Here is a 23,451-nt window from a genome sequence, read left to right on the forward strand (position 1 = left end):
GAACATTATGTTCTGGTATACTCCACACTTCATAAATCAGTAGTTCTTCATATATTGATAAATTCAAAAAAGATTGTACATAATTTCAACTCACTCATACAGCACTCTTCTCAAAATCATTAACAAACAAACCCAAATTGGATAAGTGTGGCATGAATACATTTCATCTGCATAAGTGTCTCTTCCATTATTTTAAACTTACAGCATAATGAAGTTGATAGCCAACTCTTTTTAAAAGCTTTACAAAGTATCTAATAAATATGGAAAAAGCTATCATTGAATTAGTCCCATCTTAAGATCATGATAACTTAATATCCTTTAATCATTCATTTATTAAAACAAATTCTTACAAATTCTCTGTCTCTAAAAATATTTGGAGTTATGCATAAGTTCATTTAATGATATTTTAGCAGTCGGGAAAAGATCTTTGCCCAATCTAGTTTTGACTGCACTGCATCTTACTACTATTACTATTTAGGTTTTGTTTCCACTTTTAACTAATCAGAGGGCTTCATTCTGTCAAAATGCATGAACTTTGTTTAGTTGTTCAAACAAGCCAGAATCAAATTAAGGGTTAGGATCTTGGCTTGTTAGTAAACCACATGTTACAAATCAGTTTTCTTAGCTAGACTGTACAATAATAAGGTTCTCAAGCTGGTTTAAAAATGGAAGCAAAATTTTCTTACCCACTCAGCACCTATCCTAAAGAGTGCTAATCTCAGGCTTCTTCATTCAAACAGTGCCTGGAGGTGGCTATTTGAAGCTTAATTGAAAGATCAAACAGACGATGGAAACCTAATCAGAAATTATAATTTTTTGATAAGTAAGAGGAAGTTATTTCTAATTATGGCATCATGCCATAATATTTGTTTTATTTCCTTCAGCAAGAAATGCTGCGATATAAAGAAGTATGCTACTATATGCTCTTTGCTTTGGCTGCTTATGGCTGGCCCATGTATTTGATGAGGAAGCCTACCTGTGGACTCTGTCGCTTGGCCAGATCCTGCTCGTAAGTATTCATACAGATTATTTTAAATGTCTTTTACTTTATTATCTCATTTATTTTTTTCTTCCTCTGTCTCCTCATCCATTCCTCCTTTGTTGAGGGGTGTGTGTGTGTGTGTGTGTACTAATATATTCATTCATTCATTCATTCATATTCTCTTTCTGGCAGTGGTGGGTTTCAAATTTTTTTAGAACCTCTTCTGTGGGTGTGGCCTGCTTTGTGGGAGTGGCTTGCCAGCCATGCGACTGGGTGGGAGTGGCTTGCCAGCCATGTGATCAAGTGGGAGTGGCTTGGCAGTCATGTGACTGGGTGGGCTTGGCCAACTTGTAAAATATGGTGAAACTCACTTAACAACACTCTTGTTTAGCAACCAAAATGTTGGCTCAGGAACTCTGGCACTGAAGTGTGCAAGTCTTAAAACTGCCAGTTACAAGACCCTCGCACCCCTAACCCTTTAGGGAAAAACCCCCAGGGGTGTTCAAACTTGACAGCTTTAAGACTTGTGGACTTCAACTCCCAGAATTCCTCATCTCGCTCTTAATCTTGATGATGTGCGGATGGGCAGGGGAGGGAGCTGGAAGTGGTTCTAAATGGCAGTGTAGATTTGTGGAACCTCTTCTATAGAAGAGGTTAGAACTGGCAGGAACCCACCCCTGCTTTCTGGCCACAAATATTCCTGATGAGCTCACAAACAGGGAACATGAATACATCCTTCTCCCACCACTGATCTATTTGGCAGGATATTGTTCCTATGCTAATCCTAACATTAGGTTTTCAAGTCATATGCCCTTAATAGCCCATCCTGCATGAATATATCTGATAAAGTCATTCCAGTGACGTGCGGTCAGCTTTAAGCCTGGTGAGGCACTTTTTAGACTTGTGGACTTCAACTCCAAGAATTCCACAGTTCCGCATGCTCAGTTCCGATTTAAAGCGACAGCATTTTTCCCCCTTGCAAAATAAGTTTTCCCATTCTTTTTTTTCTCCCTCCCCCTCCTTCCTCCCTCTCTCCCTCCCTCCCCCCTCTCTCAAACAGACACACGCACACAGAGAACTTCAATCCCTCTCTCATTCACTCACTCTCAAACACAAACACAGAAGTTGGATTGGATATATTTTCCAAAGGCTTGAAAGCAGCTCCTCTGCCATACCCCGCCCCTTCCCCTGCTGCCTTCCGATCAAACTTTTGGAATTCCTCCCCCCTCCCCACACATGCACATTTTCCAGCTGTTTCAGAGACTATTTCAACTCTGCTTCTCCCTGCCCTGCCCTGCCCTCCCCTCTTGAAAGGCCAGAGCTCTGTCAGACTGATCTAGTTGCTCCCAGAGAACTCTAAAAAGCCTCTAAAAATGCCCTTTACAGGAGGCGAGAGAATACGTGCCTCATTTGCATAAGGAATTCTTTGCTTGTTAACCCTTGCTTAACTCTTAAAAGGTGAAAAATTCCTTATGCAAAAGAGGCCCCTAGTTCTCTGGCCTCCTCCTAGTTAATACTGAGAGCAGACACCAAGCCACTGTGACTTGAAATCTGGTAGCAACTACCCTGGCTTTAATTATTTTTTAAAAAATATTTAAAATTCTTTCCTTTCCCTGAGGACACTGGTGAGGCCCCGCCTCCCTTGCCTCTAGTGACTGCACGTCCCTGAGTCATTTGAATTAGTAACCAACATCACACGATTCAATGGTCAATTATATATTAACTACTGGCAATTGTTTAGAAATTAATATAAATCATATTTCATTTCTAATTTTACTTTGGATCTTAGGTACATATCTAAGCACAAAGGGCTATAAATTAAGTTAATAAATATTCATAACATAGTATAAAATCTCTACATAAAATCCCTAAAAGGCCATTATAAGCTATTTGTCAGCCTCTGCTTCGCTGCTGCTTTTGGGCTGCCATTGAAACAGGGAGGAGGGGCATGGTATTTGGGAGGGGAATCATTATGTGCCAGAGGACTGTTTAATTAGGGAGTTATTCTCACCATCTCTTTGCACATGTGGAAGGAAGGGAGTTTCCCGCCAAGGTGAACTGTCCAGCATTCCGTCCTGATGATGATTTTTGAAGATGTCTCCCACCTGACAGTTGGGTGAATTATGATTGGACTATGGACTGGGGTACCAAGGGGAGGGGATTGAATCTTGTATTGATATCTATTGCTTTTGCGCCTTTTTATTCAGATTCAGCTTTGCTTTGCTTCTTTTTGTTTGTAAGCAGTATAAGTACACTTAATTCTGAAATATGGACTTGAGTGGTCTCTTTCTTGGTTATTAAATGAAGGGGCAGTGACACTATTAACTTAAATATTTCTTTTGCTATCTTCAGTAGAAATCCTTTGTCTCATTCTTTTTTTAATATATACATATATGGGGAATCTTGACCTTTAATTTACTAATAGCTGAGATGAGCATTTATTTATTCAAGTGTTCAAGCTAGAAGTGTTGAAAGGATTAGAAGAATTTGCCATTAAAGCTGACTTCTGGGATAATGAGAAAAGGATGACAATTTTGGACAATTGCAGTCTAATAGTTTTAGAACTTTCTTATGAAACGCTAAAGTGGAATTTTGTCTAGAAAGAAGATGTTTTTTTCTTTCCATATTATAATGATTATGCTTTCTTTTAAAGTTGCTGTTGCCTCTGCACTACTCGGCCCCGTTATGTACCTGGTGTCACCATTGAGGAAGATAACTGCTGTGGCTGCAATGCTATTGCAATTCGACGCCATTTCCTTGATGAAAACATGACTTCTGTGGACATTGTGTACACTTCATGTCATGATGCGGTAAGGGTTGTATGAAAAATAACTTGTGCTGGAGAAGATTGCTAAAGTGTTTTGGAGAAATGTGCTGAGGCAGGAATAGGAAAGTAGCTTTCAACCCCTTTAGGTAAGAGATCATTTTGAAGATCTGATAAGCATTGTTGATTGCTTTTCTGCGTTGACTGTTTTGTAGAGAAAAAACAGGTGCCAAAAAGTGAAAACGGGGTATCAAAAAATATTGTAGTCCCATGGCTTTGGCCCAACCCTACCATCATTTCTTTCAGTTCTACATTCCCTCCTATGTCATCCCCAATATATATCATCATTGTAAGAATATGTGTTTGACAATAAAGAGACAATTTTCTACATATGACAAAATAATGGAGTTGAAACATCAAAATTCACTTATCAGATATGAAATTATAAATTCCTGTTAGAATTAGCTCAAAAATGTTGCTTCTCTACGAGGAGTTGATTAGGAAAGAAAATGCTTGGCATTTAGGTAAGACTAAATAGAAAGAACAAGTTTGGCGTAGTCCTTAAGGCAATGGGCTAGAAACTGGGAGACTATGAGTTCTATTTCCATCTTAGGAACAAAGATATGCTAGATAATCTTGGTCAAGGAAGAAGGCAATGGCAAATCACTTCCAAACCTTGCCAAGAAAGCTGCAGGAAGTTGTCCAAGGAGTCAGCACTAACTTGAAGGCAGCACTACAAACACTAACTATTGCACTATATTTCATTACTTTTAGGTTTATGAAACCCCCTTCTACGTGGCTGTAGATCATGAAAAGAAGAAAGTAGTCATTAGCATTCGAGGAACTTTATCACCAAAGGTATTTTTTTTTCCTGTTTACTTCAGTCACCGTGTGATTGTTTCATGCTCTGAACCTAGAAATCTGCTAATGTACAAATGTATTAATAAGATTTGTAACAATGTCTAAGCCTCATATATCATGGAGTCTTTTTTCTTCACCCCAAAGGATGCTTTGACTGATTTGACTGGAGATGCTGAGCGCCTCCCTGTGGAGGGACATCACGGAACATGGCTTGGACACAAGGTATTTATAGAATGCTTTTGATTTTAGTTGGTTAATATATACACCATACTTTCAAATAATTCTCTTAAAATTTATCTTGGAATATATAATTTAAGATTATTTTTAATCCTTGTATGAAAGCCACAGTATGCAATCTGTTGGTACTGAAAAAGGTATAAAAAGCTGTTGAAACTTTCATTCAAATTGGTGTCCTCCCCAAAAACAACTGGCAGTTAAAGAAACAAAACCTGGTGATAATCCCACAAAGCTGATGGAATATGAAATGCAATTCTGAGTTGAGTTGAGTTTATTGGTCTTGTATGCCGCCCACTCCCGGAGGACTCCAGGCGGCTTACAATAAAAAGGGGAAGGGGATAAATAAGACAAACAACAATTTAAAATACAACAACATACATAGTTACCGTGGGGCTGGATACTTCAACAGCCCCCGGCCTGCCGGAGCAGCCAGGACTTAGTGGCCTTACGGAAGGCCGGGAGGGTAGTAAGGGTCCAGATCTCCACGGGGAGCTTGTTCCAGAGGGCCGGAGCTGTAACAGAGAAGGCTCTCCCCCGGGGGGTCGCCAGCTGACATTGGCTGGCTGATGGAATCCGGAAAAGGCCTAGTCTGTGTGATCGGATCGGTCTTTGGGAGGTAATTGGCAGGAGGCGGTCTCTCAGGTACCCAGGTCCGATGCCATGTAGGGCTTTATAAGTAATGACTAGCACCTTGAAGCGTGTCCGGAGACCAATGGGTAGCCAGTGCAGCTCGCGGAGGATAGGTGTAACGTGAGTGTACCTAGGTGCACCCACAATCGCTCGCGCGGCTGCGTTCTGGACAAACTGAAGTCTTTGAACACTCTTCAAGGGCAGCCCCATGTAGAGCGCGTAATTCTGTAACAGAAGACAATTTTAAAGATTCAAGGAGTGTAGAATATTTTATTATATATTGATATTTATTATATATTGATAATTAGACATACCTTTATTACCTTGGATTATGGAAAATAAACATTATTGTATTAAAAGATTAAGAAAAACTAAGTCAAAAATTATAAAAGCCTGAGGTAAGAAAAGCAAACATGTACAACTAGTTTACAAATGATAAAATGTTTGACAGTACAAGTGTAAGTAGGAACTGCTTTGTTTTTCTGGATGATTTGTGATGGCTCAGCAAGAACTTTTTACTCCAAATAAAGTTTTTTCCCATCTTGAATGACAGTGCTGAAAGCAAGGGGAAGGATTACAAAAATGGATTTTGAGTAGAAGGGCTCAAAGTTTCATTAAGTTCAAATATTTTAACATCATTCAGATTTTTTTTTAAATCCAGGAATCTGCAGATGCCAGTAGGTTACCAGTACCCATAACCAGGTTCTTTTAAAAAATAATACAGATTTTTCAGATCTGCTGACCTCTGATCCATAGTCAGTAAATCTGAAAGGATTATGTAAAAGCAATTACAAAGCACCATTTCAAGTGACATCTGCTGAATGCACTCACACAAATCTTAAATTACTTTTTCCATCTTTGGAATTTGACATTCTTATGCCAGCCAGTGCATTCCTATGTCTTGATAATTGATTCCATCTGCTAAGTGTATTCTGCTGTAGCTATCTCCAACCCTTCTCCTTACCCTGTGGAAGGCCTTGCTATCACCACATAAATCCTTTTGAAGGATACAGAAAGGATTTATATTTTTTTTTAAGTTACCATTTTATAGAAGCAAAAAGTAACATTCACCATTTGAATTATAACAGCTGACAATTCCTATTTCAGAGTACAGCCATTCTTTCTTTCTTATTTTTGCCATTATTAACAGGCAGCTTCCAAGTTAACTACCTAACTTTCCAGTTTTAAATACCATTCCTAATATTCCTAAATTACACTAAGAATAAATAATTCAATATATTTTATTTATTCATTTATTAAAGGTGTTTGCTGCCCCTCTCTCTGCAAGGCAAATCTGGGCAGCAATACAACATCAAAATGAAACAATAAATATTTATACACCACTGTATAAAATCACAATGAAATACAGATAATAACTAAAAGATGGGAAGGAAAGGAGCATGAGGAAGATAGGAGCTGCTATTAGCTGATCCAACTACCACCAAGCCAACCAAATTAACTACAGAGCCAATGTCAGGGGATAAGATGTTCCAAAGGGCTGGGGCCACAAGAGGCTCTTCGCCTGGACCCTGCCAACTAGAATTCCTTGACTGACGAGATCTGCAGAATGCCTCCTCTATCGGCATTGGTGGGGTGAGCCTGTCCCATAGGGGCGAGACAATTTTGATTAGCACACAGAAACTTCAACAGGTCATGAATGCAATGGTCCAAGTATTGGTCTCTACATGCTGTACACCTCTTCAAGATCTGTTTTACTTGTTAACAAATTTCTGGGTACAATCAATAGTGCTGATTTAAATTGACAAAGCCTTTAATGGTTTAACATTATGGAGGACTGCCTTACCAGCCATAATCTATTGAACCAATATATTCATGCCAAGAGATGTATTGTGTCCCAATTTCATGAAGTGAAAACATTGAGGCTTTTTATCTAGCAAATGTAGATGCCCATTTTATGCATAATAATTCTAACTGTCTTACAATAATACTCCATATAAACAAAATAAATGTAACCAACAGACCTTACAACAAAATCATATCCCATCACACTTCTGCATCTCACTGATTGTACATTTGCTGGGTTCACTTTCATCCTAGGCCAATGCTGGTGTTGCTGTTTTTTTTTACCAGCGTCTTAGACCTATGGAACTGCTTCTCATTAGTTGAACTGGCCCCAGATAATGGTGGAACACAGATACAATTAGAACGATTATTGGGATTAGGATTTTTTTCTGATTATTCGGATGGTTTACTGAAAATAGCTATATTTTAATTAAGTCTGTAGCATCACCAGAATTGTGTTGGAGTATCTTAAATTACTGCAATTCTTACTGTGAATATTTTGTTCATACACAACTGTAGATTTTTAATTGTTCTAAATCAGGGGCGTCAAACCCAAGGCCCACAGACCAGATGCGGCCTGCAGGATACTTAAATCTGGTCCATGGGGCTGACCTGGAAATAGAAAAGAACTAGCCCACAATGCCTCTGGTAGCCAAAATGGGGCGGGGGCTGTGCAGCCGCCCCCCTCACACTCCATTTTCAGACTGGATCGCCTTCTGTGACATCCTGCTGGCCAAAATGGGGCACTCCCCCTGTTTTGGCTGGCAGGGTGCTGCACGAGGCGTTCCCCCCCACCCCTCGGCCAGCCCGCGATGGAGAATAATGCTGATCTGGCCCACAAAGAAATCCATTTTGACACCTCTTCTATATTGTTGTAAACTCTCTAGAGTCCCTGACAGTCTCAGTAACATACTATACAAGCATACTTTAATAAACTGTAATAAATATTGCAGTGCAACATTGTGCCATATAGATAGGTGTCAGAGAGGATTAGGAAGAGGCAGAGTGCTTCTCCATCTGGGTAAAGGAGTTTGTCTCTAAGTTGCTCTGCTTACTAATAGAAAAAGCTTTAGCTATAGTTCTGCCCATGATACCTTATTTTTCATTTATCTCAACACATATGTATCATCTTCAGTGGGCATCGGGCACTGAACAAATTGTATACCATAAAAGTAGAATAATTAAAAAAGAATGCAAATTAAAATGTAGAAAACATGAATACAGTGGCAATGAGTGACAAAATTGTGACAGGCTAGGGTTTGGATCGGAACTGAAACTATTTAATCAAAGTATCTCTGTTTCTCCCAGGTTCGTTTCCCATTGATTCAAACTATAGGGAAGTCCAAGAAATCTGAGTTCCTCAAACTAGTATAAGCTACTAAGCTTTAGAAGTGGTGCTCAATGTAACATGTCTCTTTAATCCCTTATCAACATTGGATTTCCCATTTTACTGAAGAAGGAAAGAGTCACATTGCCTCGGTCACTTGAATTAATACCTAATTTTTAAAATGCTGGTGCATAGTGCTCAACTTGGTTAAAACTCACATTTTATGTTTTCTTTGTTGTTTCTTTTTAGGGGATGGTGCTATCTGCTGAGTATATAAAAAAGAAACTGGAGCAGGAGATGGTGTTGTCTCAGGCTTTTGGGCGTGATTTAGTAAGTTTTTGTTTATGTTCAGAAAGTAGAGTCATACCTCTATGGTTTTCTATTAACTATTGAACACTATGTCCAAAGTATTTGAAATACTGCTACAATTTAAAAACATCCAGCATTTTCCACTATTTTAAAAAACAATTCCTTGAAAGAATCTTTTTAAAGATTTAAAAATTCATTTAAAAAACATTTATAAATTTTAAAATATTGCTGACATTAATTTCATTCATCAAACATACTTTTTCAAATTAATTAATTGAAACCACTAAAATTTGATGAAAAGGTTCCTTATTACGATGCTAAAAATAAAGTAAAATGTATTAATCACTTATTAAAATATTAGAAGCCTTCACAAGTATCCATCTCCCAAACAATGTGATTTCTCATTCATGCTAACTATGCTATTTAGAAAATGAGAAAGTGATCAGTTGCCTGCAAATGGCTTTTGTGCAACCCTGAACAGTCCTTTTTCATTTGCTATTAGAAAACATTTGCCAGTAAAATTCAAAAACATCATCTGAAAACAAGTTTTCCCCCTATTTCCTCCTTGGTTTACCGAGGAGCTCCGGGAGAGGAAGCGCCGGAAGAGACGCCTAGAGCACGCATGGAGGTCCAATAAGTCCGAATCGAACCGAGCACTGTTAACATCTTGCATCAAGGAGTACATCAGGGCAATTAGGACGGCGAAAAGATCTTATATTGCCACCTTGATTGCGTCCGCTGAGTCGCGCCCAGCCGCCCTGTTCAGGATAACCCGTTCCCTCCTAAATAGGAGGGATACGGGGGACCCCCTGCAGGGTAGGGCTGAGGATTACGTCCAGTTCTTGGCGGACAAAGTTGCTCGGTTTCGGTCGGACTTGGACTCCGATTCTGCAGATCCAGCCGAGGCACAAGGGAATAATCTGATAGACCATCGCTGGGTTGAGTTTCAGGATGTTGCCCCAGGCGATGTGGACAAGGCCATGAGAGCTGTGAGTGCCTCCACTTGCGTACTGGACCCGTGTCCCTCCTGGCTGGTTGCTAACAGCAGGGAGGTGACACGGGGCTGGATCCAGGCGGTTGTTACCGCCTCCCTTCGGGAAGGGGTCTTTCCCTCCGCACTTAAAGCGGCGGTGGTGAGACCCCTCCTGAAGAAACCATCCTTGGACCCAGCCGTTCTTAATAATTATCGTCCAGTCTCCAACCTCCCCTTTGTGGGGAAGGTTGTTGAGAAGGTGGTGGCCTTCCAGCTCCAGCGGTCCTTGGAGGAAGCTAGTTATCTCGACCCATTCCAGTCCGGCTTCAGGCCTGGTTACAGCACAGAAACCGCTTTGGTTGCATTGACCGATGACCTCTGGAGAGCCAGGGATGGAGGCCACGCCTCCATCCTGGTTCTCCTTGACCTCTCAGCGGCTTACGATACCATCGACCATGGTATCCTTCTGCGACGACTGCGGGAGGTGGGGGTGGGAGGCACTGTTTTGCAGTGGTTCTCCTCTTACCTCTCGGACAGGTCGCAGTCGGTGTTAGTTGGAGGGCAGAGATTGACCCCTAGGCCCCTAACATATGGGGTGCCGCAGGGTTCGGTCTTATCCCCTCTACTATTTAACATCTACATGAAACCGCTGGGCGAGATCATTCGGCGGCACGGGATAAGATACCATCAATATGCGGACGATACCCAGTTGTATCTGTCCGCCCCGTGCCAACTCAATGAAGCGGTGGACGTGATGAACCAGGGCCTTGAAGCTGTTAGGGACTGGATGAGGGCTAACAAGCTTGTGCTCAACCCGGAAAAGACCGAGTGGCTGTTGTGTTTCCCTCCCACTAATTTGGCAAGTGTTCCATCTCTCAGGCTGGGGGGCCAAATATTACACCCCTCAGACAGGGTTCGCAACTTGGGAGTCCTCCTGGACCCACAGCTGACCTTTGACCACCATTTGTCGGCTGTGACCAGGGGGGCATTTGCCCAGGTTCGCCTGGTGCGCCAGTTGCGACCCTACCTGAACCGGGAGGCCCTCACAACAGTCACTCGTGCCCTTGTGACCTCTAGGCTGGAATACTGCAACGTGCTCTACATGGGGCTGCCCTTGAAGAGCATCCGGCGACTTCAGCTAGTCCAGAATGCGGCCGCGCGAGCGATTGTGGGTGCACCTCGGTTCACCCACATAACACCTATCCTCCGCGAGCTGCGCTGGCTACCTGTCGATCTCCGGGTGCGCTTCAAGGTGCTACTTGCCACCTATAAAGCCCTTCATGGTAGTGGATCTGGATACTTGAGAGACCGCCTCCTGCCAATTACCTCCTCGCGACCGATTAGATCACATAGATTAGGCCTCCTCCGGATTCCATCTGCCAGTCAGTGTCGACTGGCAACTACGCGGAGGAGAGCCTTCTCGGTTGTAGCTCCAACCCTTTGGAACGATCTCCCCGTGGAGATTCGTACCCTCACCACCCTCCAGACCTTCCGCGCAGCCCTTAAAATCTGGCTATCCCGTCAGGCCTGGGGCTAAAGATTGTAATCCATCCCCACCCGAATGGTATGAATGTTGTGTTCTTTTTAATTATGTATTGTGCTTATGTGTCATTGTTTGTATCCCCTTTCCCTATGAGTTGTAAGCCGCCCTGAGTCCCCCCAGGGAAAAGGGCGGCCTATAAATAAACTTTTCCAATTCCAATTCCAATTCCTATAAAGTTGAGTAATAGTTATTGAAAAAAAAATCATTTTAATTCAGAGTAATGATTAAATTTATTTAAATTTACTTAAACTTCGTAAGATTTGAAATCAATTTATTTATGTATTTTAAAGAAAAAACTAGGAGCAATTGTAGCAAATTTATTAGAAGACTACGGTTTATGTTTGCAAAGATTAAGGGATTATATTTGTGAACGTTTGGAAGTTTCTCATTGGCTTTTGGAAGAAACTATATATTTATTTTATTTGGTTTTCTATTTAATTTTAAAAAACTGAATGCCACTTTTTTTTATTCCCTACTTTTTCCTTCTTTAATGTTACATTGCAATTTGTTACTATCAGAATGGTATAATTAAATAGTGTTTTAAGAAAAATGCTAATTAAAACATACATTTTACACTGGTTTGAGAGAAATTGTTTAAAAAGATGGCAGATAACTGCATAAATAGATGGAAATGCCTTAATCCTTCAAATATCTAAAAGGCTTTTGTTTTGTAGGGCAGAGGAACAAAACATTATGGCCTAATTGTAGTTGGCCATTCCTTAGGAGCGGGCACAGCAGCCATTTTGTCCTTTCTACTACGTCCACAGTATCCATCTCTAAAGTGCTTTGCTTATTCTCCACCAGGTGGGCTTTTAAGGTAGGTATCTCCAGTATATTTAGAAAATAAGAGAATACAGAGCTGTAACATATGAGCCAGCAATGAGCTGCAGTTGTCAAAAAAGGCAATGCATTCCTAGGATGCATCAGCAGAGGGATAGCACCAAGATCACAAGAAGTGACACTACCTCTGAGATCTCATCAAACTTTGGGGAAATAGTTTCAAGGTTTTATTTACAGTTTTAAGGATAGATACTGACTTTTTAAACTCCCCTGTTGGTAGGAGGATTTTTATGCTATATGTCAATTACTTCATTAGGTAATATCATATCATCAAGGACCCAGCAACCTGTCTCTGGTGATAATCCCCTGCTCTTGCAAAGTCATTCTAGCACACAGGTGTCAAACTTGATTGCATCACATGATGTCACATAGTGTATTGCAACGTTTCTTGCCTATGTAGAGCTGGGTGGGCATGGCCTGCACATGATGCATCCAGCCCACAGACCACCAGTTTGACACCTCTATTCTAGCAGAATTTTCTTTGATTCTGTTCATTCACCTTATCCATCATCTTCCATTTATATTTGCCACAGCCTTGCCAAGTACAATTGATTTTTCTCGTCCATCACGAAGTTGTATCATAAGCTAGCTAATATGTCATACCTACCTCTGGTTAAATCCTAAGATGAAAGGAACAATTTTTTGCTGGAACATGGCTCAGAACAAATAGACAAGGCAGAGCCAAACAGTTCATCTGGTGTTTCAACTAAGTCTTAGTACTTTCCTATTTATCAGCCAGTCTAATGCCTTTGGTAGTTAATTTTTTTAATGGATTTGGTTTCTGAATATATATTCTCCCTCCACAAATCTTCTGTCATACTAAAATCCTATGTGTAAAGTATTTCAACATTGACTTTCCGTTTTCCTGTAACCTCATAAGTTTCTATTAGCTTTCTTTTGTGATTTCTGTTAGGTATTCCTATCTTAGTGTACTGGCAAACAGTTGATCTACTGGGATTCCTAGGAGTAAATTTTATCTATAATGTTAATTATCCACAAATTGCTTTTCTCTTGATATAGAAATACATTATCAATAATACAAACCTGGAGCGTTGTTATTATTATTGATTTAATCTTCAATTTGATTCACAGCCTGGGACTGGTAAAAACAAAACAGTTCAAATTCTAACCAAGGACCTAAATGCTGTTAGAGTATCATCTGAATATATGAGTAGTTTTGAGTTAAGTGGTTTTTTGCAAAGTCAGAATATTCAGGTCTAAGAAGTGCAAAATTTCCATGTGTCTAGGCAGCCCTTTGAGTATTACTCCAAGGGCTCCTATTACTATTAGTATAACCATTGATTTCTTTCTCCACAATTGTTCAATTTCAATTCGCAAATCACAGTATTTTGTTTTTTTTCTGGCTGTTTCTCTTCAATTCATGCATCACCTGGTAGTGCAATATCAATGAACCAGATTTTTTTCTTTTCCACAAGAGTGATGTCATACATGTTGTGGGCCAGATATCTGCCTGTTTGGATCTTAACCTGTTCATTTTCAAGAACTTTGTCAACTTGGTGTTTCCAGTGATTTTTACTGCATTCAAACCCAAACTTTTGGCAAAGCTTTCAAAGCTTTATTTATTGATGATGATGATGATGATGATCATCATCATCATCATCATCATCATCATCTTTGGTGAGATTCACAGCCTTTGGGGCTGGTTGGTAGCTCAACAGCTCAAGTCCTAACCAAGGACCTAGGAACTGTTAAGGTAACGTCGGAGGATATAGCTGTTCCAAGTAGGGTGGTTTTTTGTAGAATCAGAATGTTCAAGTCTGATAAATTTAAAATTTCCAAATAGCCTGGTAGCCCTTTAGGTATTGCTCCAAGGGCTCCAATACAATCGGGACAACACACGATTTCTTTTTCCACAGTCGCTCAATTTCAATTTGCAAGTCCCGGTACTTTGTGATTTATTCTTGCTGTTTATCTTCAATTCGTGCATCTCCAGGTGTTGCAATGTCAATGAACCATACTTTTTTCTTTTCAACTATTGTTATGTCAGGTGAGCCAACTGACTTGCCCAGTTCCAAGTTAGCTTTTGGTCAGCTTTTTGTGGCTAAGGCTTGTTCTTGAGCTGCCAAAATAAAGCCTTCTGCTTCTTTTTTCAGTGCTTCCGATCTTAATCAGTTCCAAGTTAGCTTTTGGTCAGCTTTGCCTTCAATACTTTTCAAGTATTAGCTATGGATAGCTTTGTTTTTCCAATTTTCTGCTCGCTTCTCAATTACTTCTTTCTTATATTCAACTTTTGACTTAGTTGTCTTTAAAAGGTCTCCTTTATTTACTTCCTTAATCATTGGTTCTTCACTTTTCTGGATGTAATCATTCAAGCTGTGTTTTTCTTCTTTCACAGTCTGTTTTACTTCTGGGGGCCTCATCCACCCTCTGCTCTTGGTAGATATAATCGGTCAACATCACTTTTAGGGTGCAAAGCATGATTCATTGTCATAAGCTTCCTTGTTTTTCTGTCTAAATTGTCCAACTCCATCTGGGTCCAATCAATTATTCCTGCAAAGTATCAGATCACAGTTTTAGCTCAGGTATTTATGGCTTTTATGATGTTTCCTCCACTCAATTTGGATTTTAATATCTTGCAAATTCATTGAATGTACTTGGCTGAAGTTAATTCCTTGACATTATTATGCATTAAGTCGGGAGCTTCTAAAATCCCCAAGTACTTGTAGCCTTCTTCTGGTTTTACTGCCTTTATCATTTCTTCATCTCAAGTTCTATTCCATCATCTTCTATGACCTTGCCTGCTTTAGTTGCCATTGTTGCACATTTGTCAATTCCAAATTGCATACCAATGTCTTGGCTAAATTCTTTTGTGCTTTTAATTAATAAATTCAGTTCAGCTTTTGTCTTACCAAACAGCTTCAAATCATCCATATATACCAAGTGCAAAATTTTCAGTCCTTTCTTTGCAAGTTCGTATCCATAGTTCATCTTCTTCAAAATGATTGTCAGTGGTAGCATTGAGAGAATAAAAAGTAGGGGTGAAAGGGAATCGCCCTGGAAAATGCCTCATTTAATTTCTACTTCACCCAGTACTTCTTCATTAGCTATAAGCTTCGTTTTCCAGAGGTTCATTGAAGTTTTCATGAATTTTTGTATGTTGCTGCTGATGCCAAAGATTTTCAGGCATTTCTTAATCCAGCTATGGGGAACTGAATCAAATACTTTCTTATAGTCTATCCAAGCCATGAACAGGTTAGTTCGCCTTTTCTTTGAATCCTTTAGGATTAGTTTGTCAATCAGCAGTTGGTCCTTTGTTCCTCTTGAATTTTTGCAGCATCCTTTCTATTCTACAGGAAGCAAGTTACTTCTTTCCAAGTATCCATAAATTTGGTTTGCAATGATACCAGTAGGGAGCTTGTATGTTGTTGGCAAACAGGTGATTGGCCTATAGTTTCCAGGATCCTTTCCTTTTTCTTTAACTTTTTGGATCAAAAATGCCCTTCCAGTTGTCATCCATTCATCATTTTTAGGTGATTATTATTATTATTATTATTATTATTATTATTATTATTATTATTATTATTATACAATTGTATCACAGCGGCCAGTTGTTTCGCCGGATTTGGCATTGATTACTAGTCGGGCCCCACCCAGGGGCCTAGGACGTCATAATGTATTTTCGTAATATGCGTGCAGATCCAAGCAGTGCGGCTTTTTGCATTTGACTGATGGTGATTTTGTCAATTTTAACTGTTTTAAATGTAATTCCAGTGCTTTTGGAATAGCACCCAGTGTGCCATTACTACTGGAATTACCACTGCTGGTTTGTGCCATAGTCGTTGAATTTCAATTTTTAAGTCCTGGTATTTTGCGATTTTTTTCATATTCCTTCTCGTCGACCCTGCTATCACCTGGTATTGCGATGTCTATGATTGTAACCTTATTTTTCTCAACCAGTGTGATGTCTGATGTATTATGAGCTAGTATTTTGTCCATTTATATGCGAAAATCCCACAAGATCTTGACCATCTGATTTTTGGTGACTTTTTCAGGCTTATGTTCCCACCAGTTTGTTGCTGTTTTAATATTATAATTTTTGCACAAATTCCAATGGATCATTTGTGCTACTGAATTGTGCCACAATTTATAATCAGTCTGTGTGATTTTTTTACAGCAGCTGAGTATGTGATCAACAGTTTCATCAGCTTCTTTGCAAAGTCTGCATTTGGCATCATCAGAGGATTTCTCGATTTTGGCCTTAATAGCATTTGTGCTGATAGCTTGTTCTTGCGCAGCCAGGATTAGTGACTCTGTTTCTTTCTTTAATGTGCCTGTTGTTAACGATAACCAAGATTTTTCAGTGTCCACTTTATCTTTTATTTTTTCCAGAAATTGGCCATGCAATGCTTTGTTCTGCCAACTCTCCATTCTTGATTTTATCACATCTTTTCTATATTCTTGTTTCTTCTGTTGGACCTTCAATAGATTTTTGTTCTTTACTTCGATTAATAGATGTTCTTGACTTTCTTTTAAATAATCAGCCAGTGCATGTTTTTCTTCTTCAACTATTTGCTTCACTTGTAATAATCCTTTGCCACCTGATTTTCGGGGCAGTATCACCACGTGGATGTAAACTGTAATGCATTGTCATTAGTTTCCTGGTGTTTCGGTCCAAAATGTCCAAATCAGCTTGTGTCCAGTTAACTATACCAGCTGTGTATCTTATAACTGGTATTGCCCAGGTATTTATGGCTGCTATTATTATTATTATTATTATTATTATTATTATTATTATTATTATTATTATTATTATACTTTGTTCATTAAACATGAAACTCAGTCAATTGAACATTCAAAAATGCATCACAAGTAATATTGACTGGTGCTAATGGTTGATACAGGTGCTGCCAGCGTCCTAGGTATCAACCAAGTACTATACCTTCTTAAAATATAAAATGTTCCGAGTAGCGCAGTTTTTTGCAGTTCTGCTGGTGTTATTGCAGGAAGCTGCAATTTGTTGATGTATCTTATAAAATTCTTTGACATGGTACCAAGTCCCCAATGTCAATGGGTATCACTGTTATATGTTTGATCCATAATCGCATAATTTCGATGGCGAGGTCGCAGTATTTCATCATTTTTTCCAGTTCTTTTTCTTTGACTCTGGCATCTCCTGGTACCGCGATGTCAATAAATTGTATATTTCGGTTTTCGACAACTGTGATATCTGGTGTGTTGTGTTCCAAATGACGATCTGTCTGTATTTGAAAGTCCCACAAAATCTTCACCTTCTCAGTAGCCAGGAGACCACAGTGTTATTGCAGAGTAGTAGTTTGGCTGCCAGTTTACCAGTTCTGTTGTAGCTTCCCAAGGTGTACCTCAGGAGGTCAAGCTGGTTTAGCACCAGAAAGGAAGAGAGCTGCTTTTCCTGCTGCAGCATCCTAGATTCCTTCTTGTCCCTGGAACTGCCTCATAAATGAGTGCCTTAACCGCAACTGTTAGGTGTACAGAAGCTGAGGCAAGTGACGAGAGCTTACCCTGCTACATGGTGCTAGGACTCAAACCATTGGAGTAGAGACCATCTCCAACTTTGTTAAGCTACTGAGTCACCATGCCTCTTGATCTGGAGCATTGATTTCTTACTTGTTATGCTTACTTTTTTTTTACATAGTTAAATATTGGCATCATTTTCTTGTATCCTTTTCTTACAGCGAGGATGCTATGGAGTACTCCAAAGAATTTGTGACGGCAGTTGTGCTAGGCAAAGACCTTGTTCCCAGGCAAGTCAGTTAATTTGGAATTCTTTATTTCATTTTTCACGTATTTATAACTAAGCCATAATGCCTTGTCTCTATTCCAGTTAATATCAGTTTAATTTTACCACTTAACAACCATTCTTATACTTCTTCCTTGACATTTTTTTTCAGCTATCTTTCCCCATTTTACTGTATCTTTTCCATAAACACATACTGTACTTTAATGTACCACATACATTGACATAACCCTTCCTAACTTCTCAGCTGCCTCTATTACTGAAAAGGGTGAAATATGCACAAATATGTACCACCTCCTTAGTTATTTATACTGTCATTTATACATTTGTACTTTCTCCCAGGTCACTTCTCCTGAGCCATCTTACATCTGTGAATTATCTCCTGGCTATATCTTCCGTGCCATCTCCCATCTATACACTTTATCTTGATCTCTGAGTGTTGTCATCTTCCTTCTGTCTAGCATCTTTGTATTATGTGAGCTGTGTCATCTTATAGTTGTTTACAATTTATTGTTTTATCTATATTATCATTCCTTGCTTACCTGAATGTTATTTCATTTCAGATGTGTGCACTGTTGCTTGCTATTTTTTCGTTTCCTTGTCATTGTAGCTAGAAAGCAGTTATGAATCTTTGCACAGTATTTTTTTTAAAGTCACAGAAACAATCGTTCTCAAGCAGTTATATTAGGGTTAGGGTTATGTTAACAGTTAACATTAGTACTAACATTAGTTAACAGACAATGAGTGATGGTGAGCAAGCAACTTCACTACAATAGAAGTTGTAGTGAAGACGAGATGTGCAAAGGGGAAATTGTATAGCAAATCCTCCCAGCAAAAAATTGGCAAAGACCACATTGCTATTTTTGACTCTTACAAAAAATCTGGGATATTGGAAGGAAGGAAAGGCTACAGAAAAGAAGATTAAATTGAATTAAATTATTATCAGTAATAATCACATTTAACATTTTCCCAATAGAGACAGAAATATTAATACCTATCATTGATTTGTGTAACACCTGAAATCTGTGAATGAAAAATACTGATGTGTATGTTCATAATCTCATAAAGGAAATCTGTTTATATCTTCTAGTATGAATAGTGATCTGTTTCATTTTCTTGCTTAGTTCACCTGTAATGTGAACTCTAAAATGTCACTTATGCCCTAAAGAGCATAGTAACTCTTCCTGCATATATTTGGTCAACTGTATGTTTTAGATTCCTACTATTAGAATAGTAAGTAAGTGTTATTTGCTAAGCCCTTGAACTCTTGTTTGGTTATTAGTAGTGTAAATATTGTAAATTAGTAGTGTAAATAGTGTAGTGTAGTGTAGTAGTGTAGTGTAGTAAATTAGTAGTGTAGTAGTGTAAATTAGTAGTGTAAATAGTGTAAATATACTGTATTTATTATCTAAATCTTATGGATAATGGATGAAAACGAGGGTGTTTATATACTTTGTCCTTATATTATACCATGGGTAAGTTATAGTTGATTAAATCTCTCTTTGCTTTTCTATTTATAATTCTCATAATAGTTAAACCTGCATCATTGCATCTGATACTCTTTATCATTCAGGATTGGCCTCTCACAATTGGAAGGATTTCGCCGGCAACTTCTTGATGTTTTGCAGAGAAGTAATAAACCAAAGGTAAAAAAAATTCAAATCTATCTGAAATGAAAATAATTGTTATAAATCTGTTTCTTTAATCTTTTTTTGTTTGTTTAGGATTTATGCCAGTTGTAGTTGTCTTCTAATTGTCAGGCCTAAGCAACCAGAGCTGCTCATAAATGGCTGAAGCAAAGAACTTTATTGTTCTCTACCTAAATTACAAGAATCTCCCCAGACTCACTTGCCTTTCCCTGGAAACAACCCAATGAGGCTTCGTGGATCTTGGGTTTAAACAAGCTTATGCCTTTTGTGGCTGCGCGAAAGCTAAGCCCCTGTTTGACTTCCCCCCTTCCAGCCTAGCTGGCAGTTTCCTATCAGTGATATATGGTTTTGATATTGGCTGTTAGGAGACTGCCACACTTTGGATATGGTACATATCCAGCTGTAGAATTGTAATTCATAAATTGTTTTCATGTTAAATTATTGGACTATTTTTAAAAATACAGAGTTGATACTGCTTTCATTTTTTATTTATTCATTCATTTATTAAATTTATAGGCTGCCCAAGTCTTTCACTAGTGTAAGATGTATGACAATTTAAAACTGTGCAACACGGCATACTCCTATAGCATAGTCTGTCATTCATCTAAAGAGGTTTATGTGTAATTCCAAGTGGGAAGTATAAAGTGTCCTAGCAGCTGTAACCATGTGCAAAGCCAACTTTATATACTTTGTAGGAATATGAAGCTTATTAATACCTAATTACTTAATAGAAGTACAGTTACTTAACAGGAAGCAGCAGGGAAAGAAAAAATATTTAAAATGTTTTCATTCTATGAATTATTGTATTTCTTGCAGGTTTTTTTTTAGTATGAATTATTTATTTTGACAATCAATAAACATTGTATTAATTTTCTCTAAATATGTATAGTACATTTCACATTTTCTGTTCAATTTCTATTGTTGCTTTTGTAGTTTTAAAAGTATTGGAATTCTTAACCGGACTCATTCTCAAACTGACACATTTTTAAAGATGTGTTCTTAGCATAGCACTTCAGTTTTACTAATACATCATTGAGGGAAGTTAGTTTATCATTAAACCTACTTAAGTGTCAGGATGATTTTTAAAGATTCCTTTTAAAGAATATATATGCATATCTTAGCACATTGTTGTGCTATGTGCATATGCATTTATTAGATGTATATCCTGTTTTGTTCTCCAGGAATTCACAGGTCTATATAACACCCTCTCTTCCAGTATTTTTCACAACAACCCTGAGGTTACATTGAACAGAGAAAAAATGACTGGGCCAAAATTATCTAATGACTTAAGTGATTAAGGGTGGACTTGAACCTGAGTGTCTTTAATCCTTATTCATTATTTTAACTACCATAGCACAGTTTCTCTGGCATAAATCAATAAGTATAAATGCAAGACTACAGAACATATGAATTACACAAAATGTGGTTTCAGCTGTAATATACTGTATTGATTGATTTCTGCTATTGTATTGATTAACACATTGTAGTTGAATAAAGGTACACAATGTTAAGTCTAAGTGGACAAAAATGTTCAGTCTGTCAAGCTGAGATTTTGTGGCTTCTGATACACACACACAGACACACACAGACACACACACACACGCACACTTTAAAGATTAAAACCACGAGAAAAGGTATGACTCCTGTTTTCTTTCATATGCTAGCTTTTAATAGTGGCCAGTTCACATTCCTTCATTCCTTTTTTCCCCTTGGATAGTGGAGAATCATAGTTGGTGCAACCAAATGCATACCCAAGTCTGAGCTCCCGGAAGAGCCTGAAGGGAACTCAGTAACCAGTAACCGCCTCTGGACTCATCCTAGTGACTTAACAATTGCCCTATCAGCCAGCACACCTCTCTATCCTCCTGGGCACATCATCCATGTGGTTCATAATCATCCTGTTGAACATTGCTGGTAAGTGGAGGAATAATGACTAGCAAACCTATCAGGTTTTTTTAAGGATGAAAAATATAGGTCTGTTTTTTTCAAAATATCTCTTACAACTTTTAACATTGGTGATGCTTCCTGTGCTGTATATATTTTCATTATTATTTCCCAGGGAATTGTAGTTTTGTTTTACATGTTCTATACACACAGCAAAATTAAATAATTATCTCTCCTCTTTTCCCACCCCAAATGTAGCTAAAAAATGTAAAGCTGGATAAAGATAACACCCACCCAAATTGTTTGCAGATAATGGTGCTGGTCATTTCAATTAACCAAAAATTAAAAGTCCTGAAACAAAGGCAATTCACTGTCTATTCACAATACAAAGCAGCTGGGTATCTGCTTTATTAGTTGAAAGATAAGCTACAAAGTTGATTTTCTGAATCAGGTGTAATTATAGTTCAGCTAAGAACTACAATACGGACCTGTCCCTGATGCTTTTTCATTAGGTTTTTTTTGCCTTGCAGTACAGTTATGCTTAATGTCTACTGACAGTCATGTGTCTAAAGAAATACATTGTATAATATTGGTATATACTTATACAATAAAATGCAATGTTATGCAATGAAATAGTTTATTAATCATCCAGATTCTTGAATTAAAAAGTTATGTAAGGAAAATGCTGCAAATAAGGCAGATGATTTGAATGAATTATTTGTTTATTCTGCTTGTATCACACAGTAGTCTCAGAAAGAGGTAAAGTAATTAGAAATGACAGTTAATGACTGCCTCATCTGATATCTTTTACAGCTGCTGTGATCAGGAAGAACCTACATACTTTGCCATTTGGGGAGACAACAAGGCATTTAATGAAGTGATAATTTCTCCAGCAATGCTACATGAACATCTGCCATATGTAGTAATGGAGGGTCTTAACAAGGTAATAATTATTCAATGATTTTAGGATTGAATGATGAGTGAACAATTAGACCCATCATGCTGAGTGTCTTGATGAGGAAAACTAATGTAGATTCTATGATTCACATATATAGAAAGAGTACAACGTAATGTAACAGAAAGTTTTCATGAATGCATTTACATTTATATCAAATAGACACGTGTACACAATGCACTGATAGATGTTATCTAGTTTGGGTAATAAAATGTCTGCAAGAAAACAAGCTCAGAGAGCATCAGGGACTGATCATACACACAATTGTTCAGTTTAGCTTATGTTCTGAGAAATGTAAATGCATTACTTTTGTAAAACCAGACCAAGATAAAGTGGTTTGTGCTTACATTTACTTACTTACATCTGCCATAATAGCTTGCTGAAAATTACTTTGGAATGTCATAGTTTACTGTAATTGGCAAGGAGACTAGAGGAAGGGAGAGCAATTGTCATTTGACAATATATATGTATGTATGTATACACACACACACACACACACACACACACATATACATACATACAATATTATAATAGTTTTTTATCCATCTTGCCATTGGCAAGAACTTAATTATACTACAAATCACATGATTTGTTATAGGCTACTTTACAGTGATCTACATTTCTCTTAGAATTTGTTTAACACTACTCAACAGTAGCAGATATCTTAGAAATGAAAGTACAGCAAAGTTATTATTCACTAATTTACTTTACATAGGTCCTGGAAAATTACAACAAGGGCAAAACAGCTTTGCTTTCTGCAGCCAAAGTGATGGTGAGTCCTACAGAAGTGGACCTCAACCCGGAATTAATCTTCCTGAGTCAACCCCTGCCTAGTAGACCTTCTATACAGATTGGAATTGGAGACATAACAGTGGACAGAAGGAACAGCAGTACTAAGTAAGGATATGGCTCTGATTTTCTAGAAGGGCTTACAAGGGCTGCTGGTGATCTTATTCGTTC

At 38.3% G+C, this 23,451-nt stretch overlaps 1 protein-coding gene across 4 annotated transcripts in view; it reads left to right on the plus strand.

Annotated features, from left to right (window-relative positions):
• DAGLA (diacylglycerol lipase alpha) overlaps positions 1-23,451 on the plus strand; it is a 124,848-nt gene that overhangs the window by 89,031 nt on the left and 12,366 nt on the right. For 3 of the 4 annotated variants that reach the window (XM_032220016.1, XM_032220033.1, XM_032220025.1), the window contains 11 exons: positions 885-1,009; positions 3,636-3,792; positions 4,521-4,604; positions 4,752-4,829; positions 8,854-8,934; positions 12,104-12,246; positions 17,942-18,010; positions 19,577-19,649; positions 21,370-21,566; positions 22,350-22,479; positions 23,207-23,388. In XM_032220016.1, coding sequence (XP_032075907.1) covers positions 885-1,009; positions 3,636-3,792; positions 4,521-4,604; positions 4,752-4,829; positions 8,854-8,934; positions 12,104-12,246; positions 17,942-18,010; positions 19,577-19,649; positions 21,370-21,566; positions 22,350-22,479; positions 23,207-23,388 — 1,319 coding nt within the window. The remainder of the gene's footprint in view (positions 1-884; positions 1,010-3,635; positions 3,793-4,520; positions 4,605-4,751; positions 4,830-8,853; positions 8,935-12,103; positions 12,247-17,941; positions 18,011-19,576; positions 19,650-21,369; positions 21,567-22,349; positions 22,480-23,206; positions 23,389-23,451) is intronic. The other variant, XM_032220042.1, reaches the window with a different exon arrangement.

This window comes from Thamnophis elegans, chromosome 1 (genome assembly GCF_009769535.1).
Source record: "Thamnophis elegans isolate rThaEle1 chromosome 1, rThaEle1.pri, whole genome shotgun sequence".
In the NCBI taxonomy this organism is placed as follows: Eukaryota; Metazoa; Chordata; class Lepidosauria; order Squamata; family Colubridae; genus Thamnophis; species Thamnophis elegans.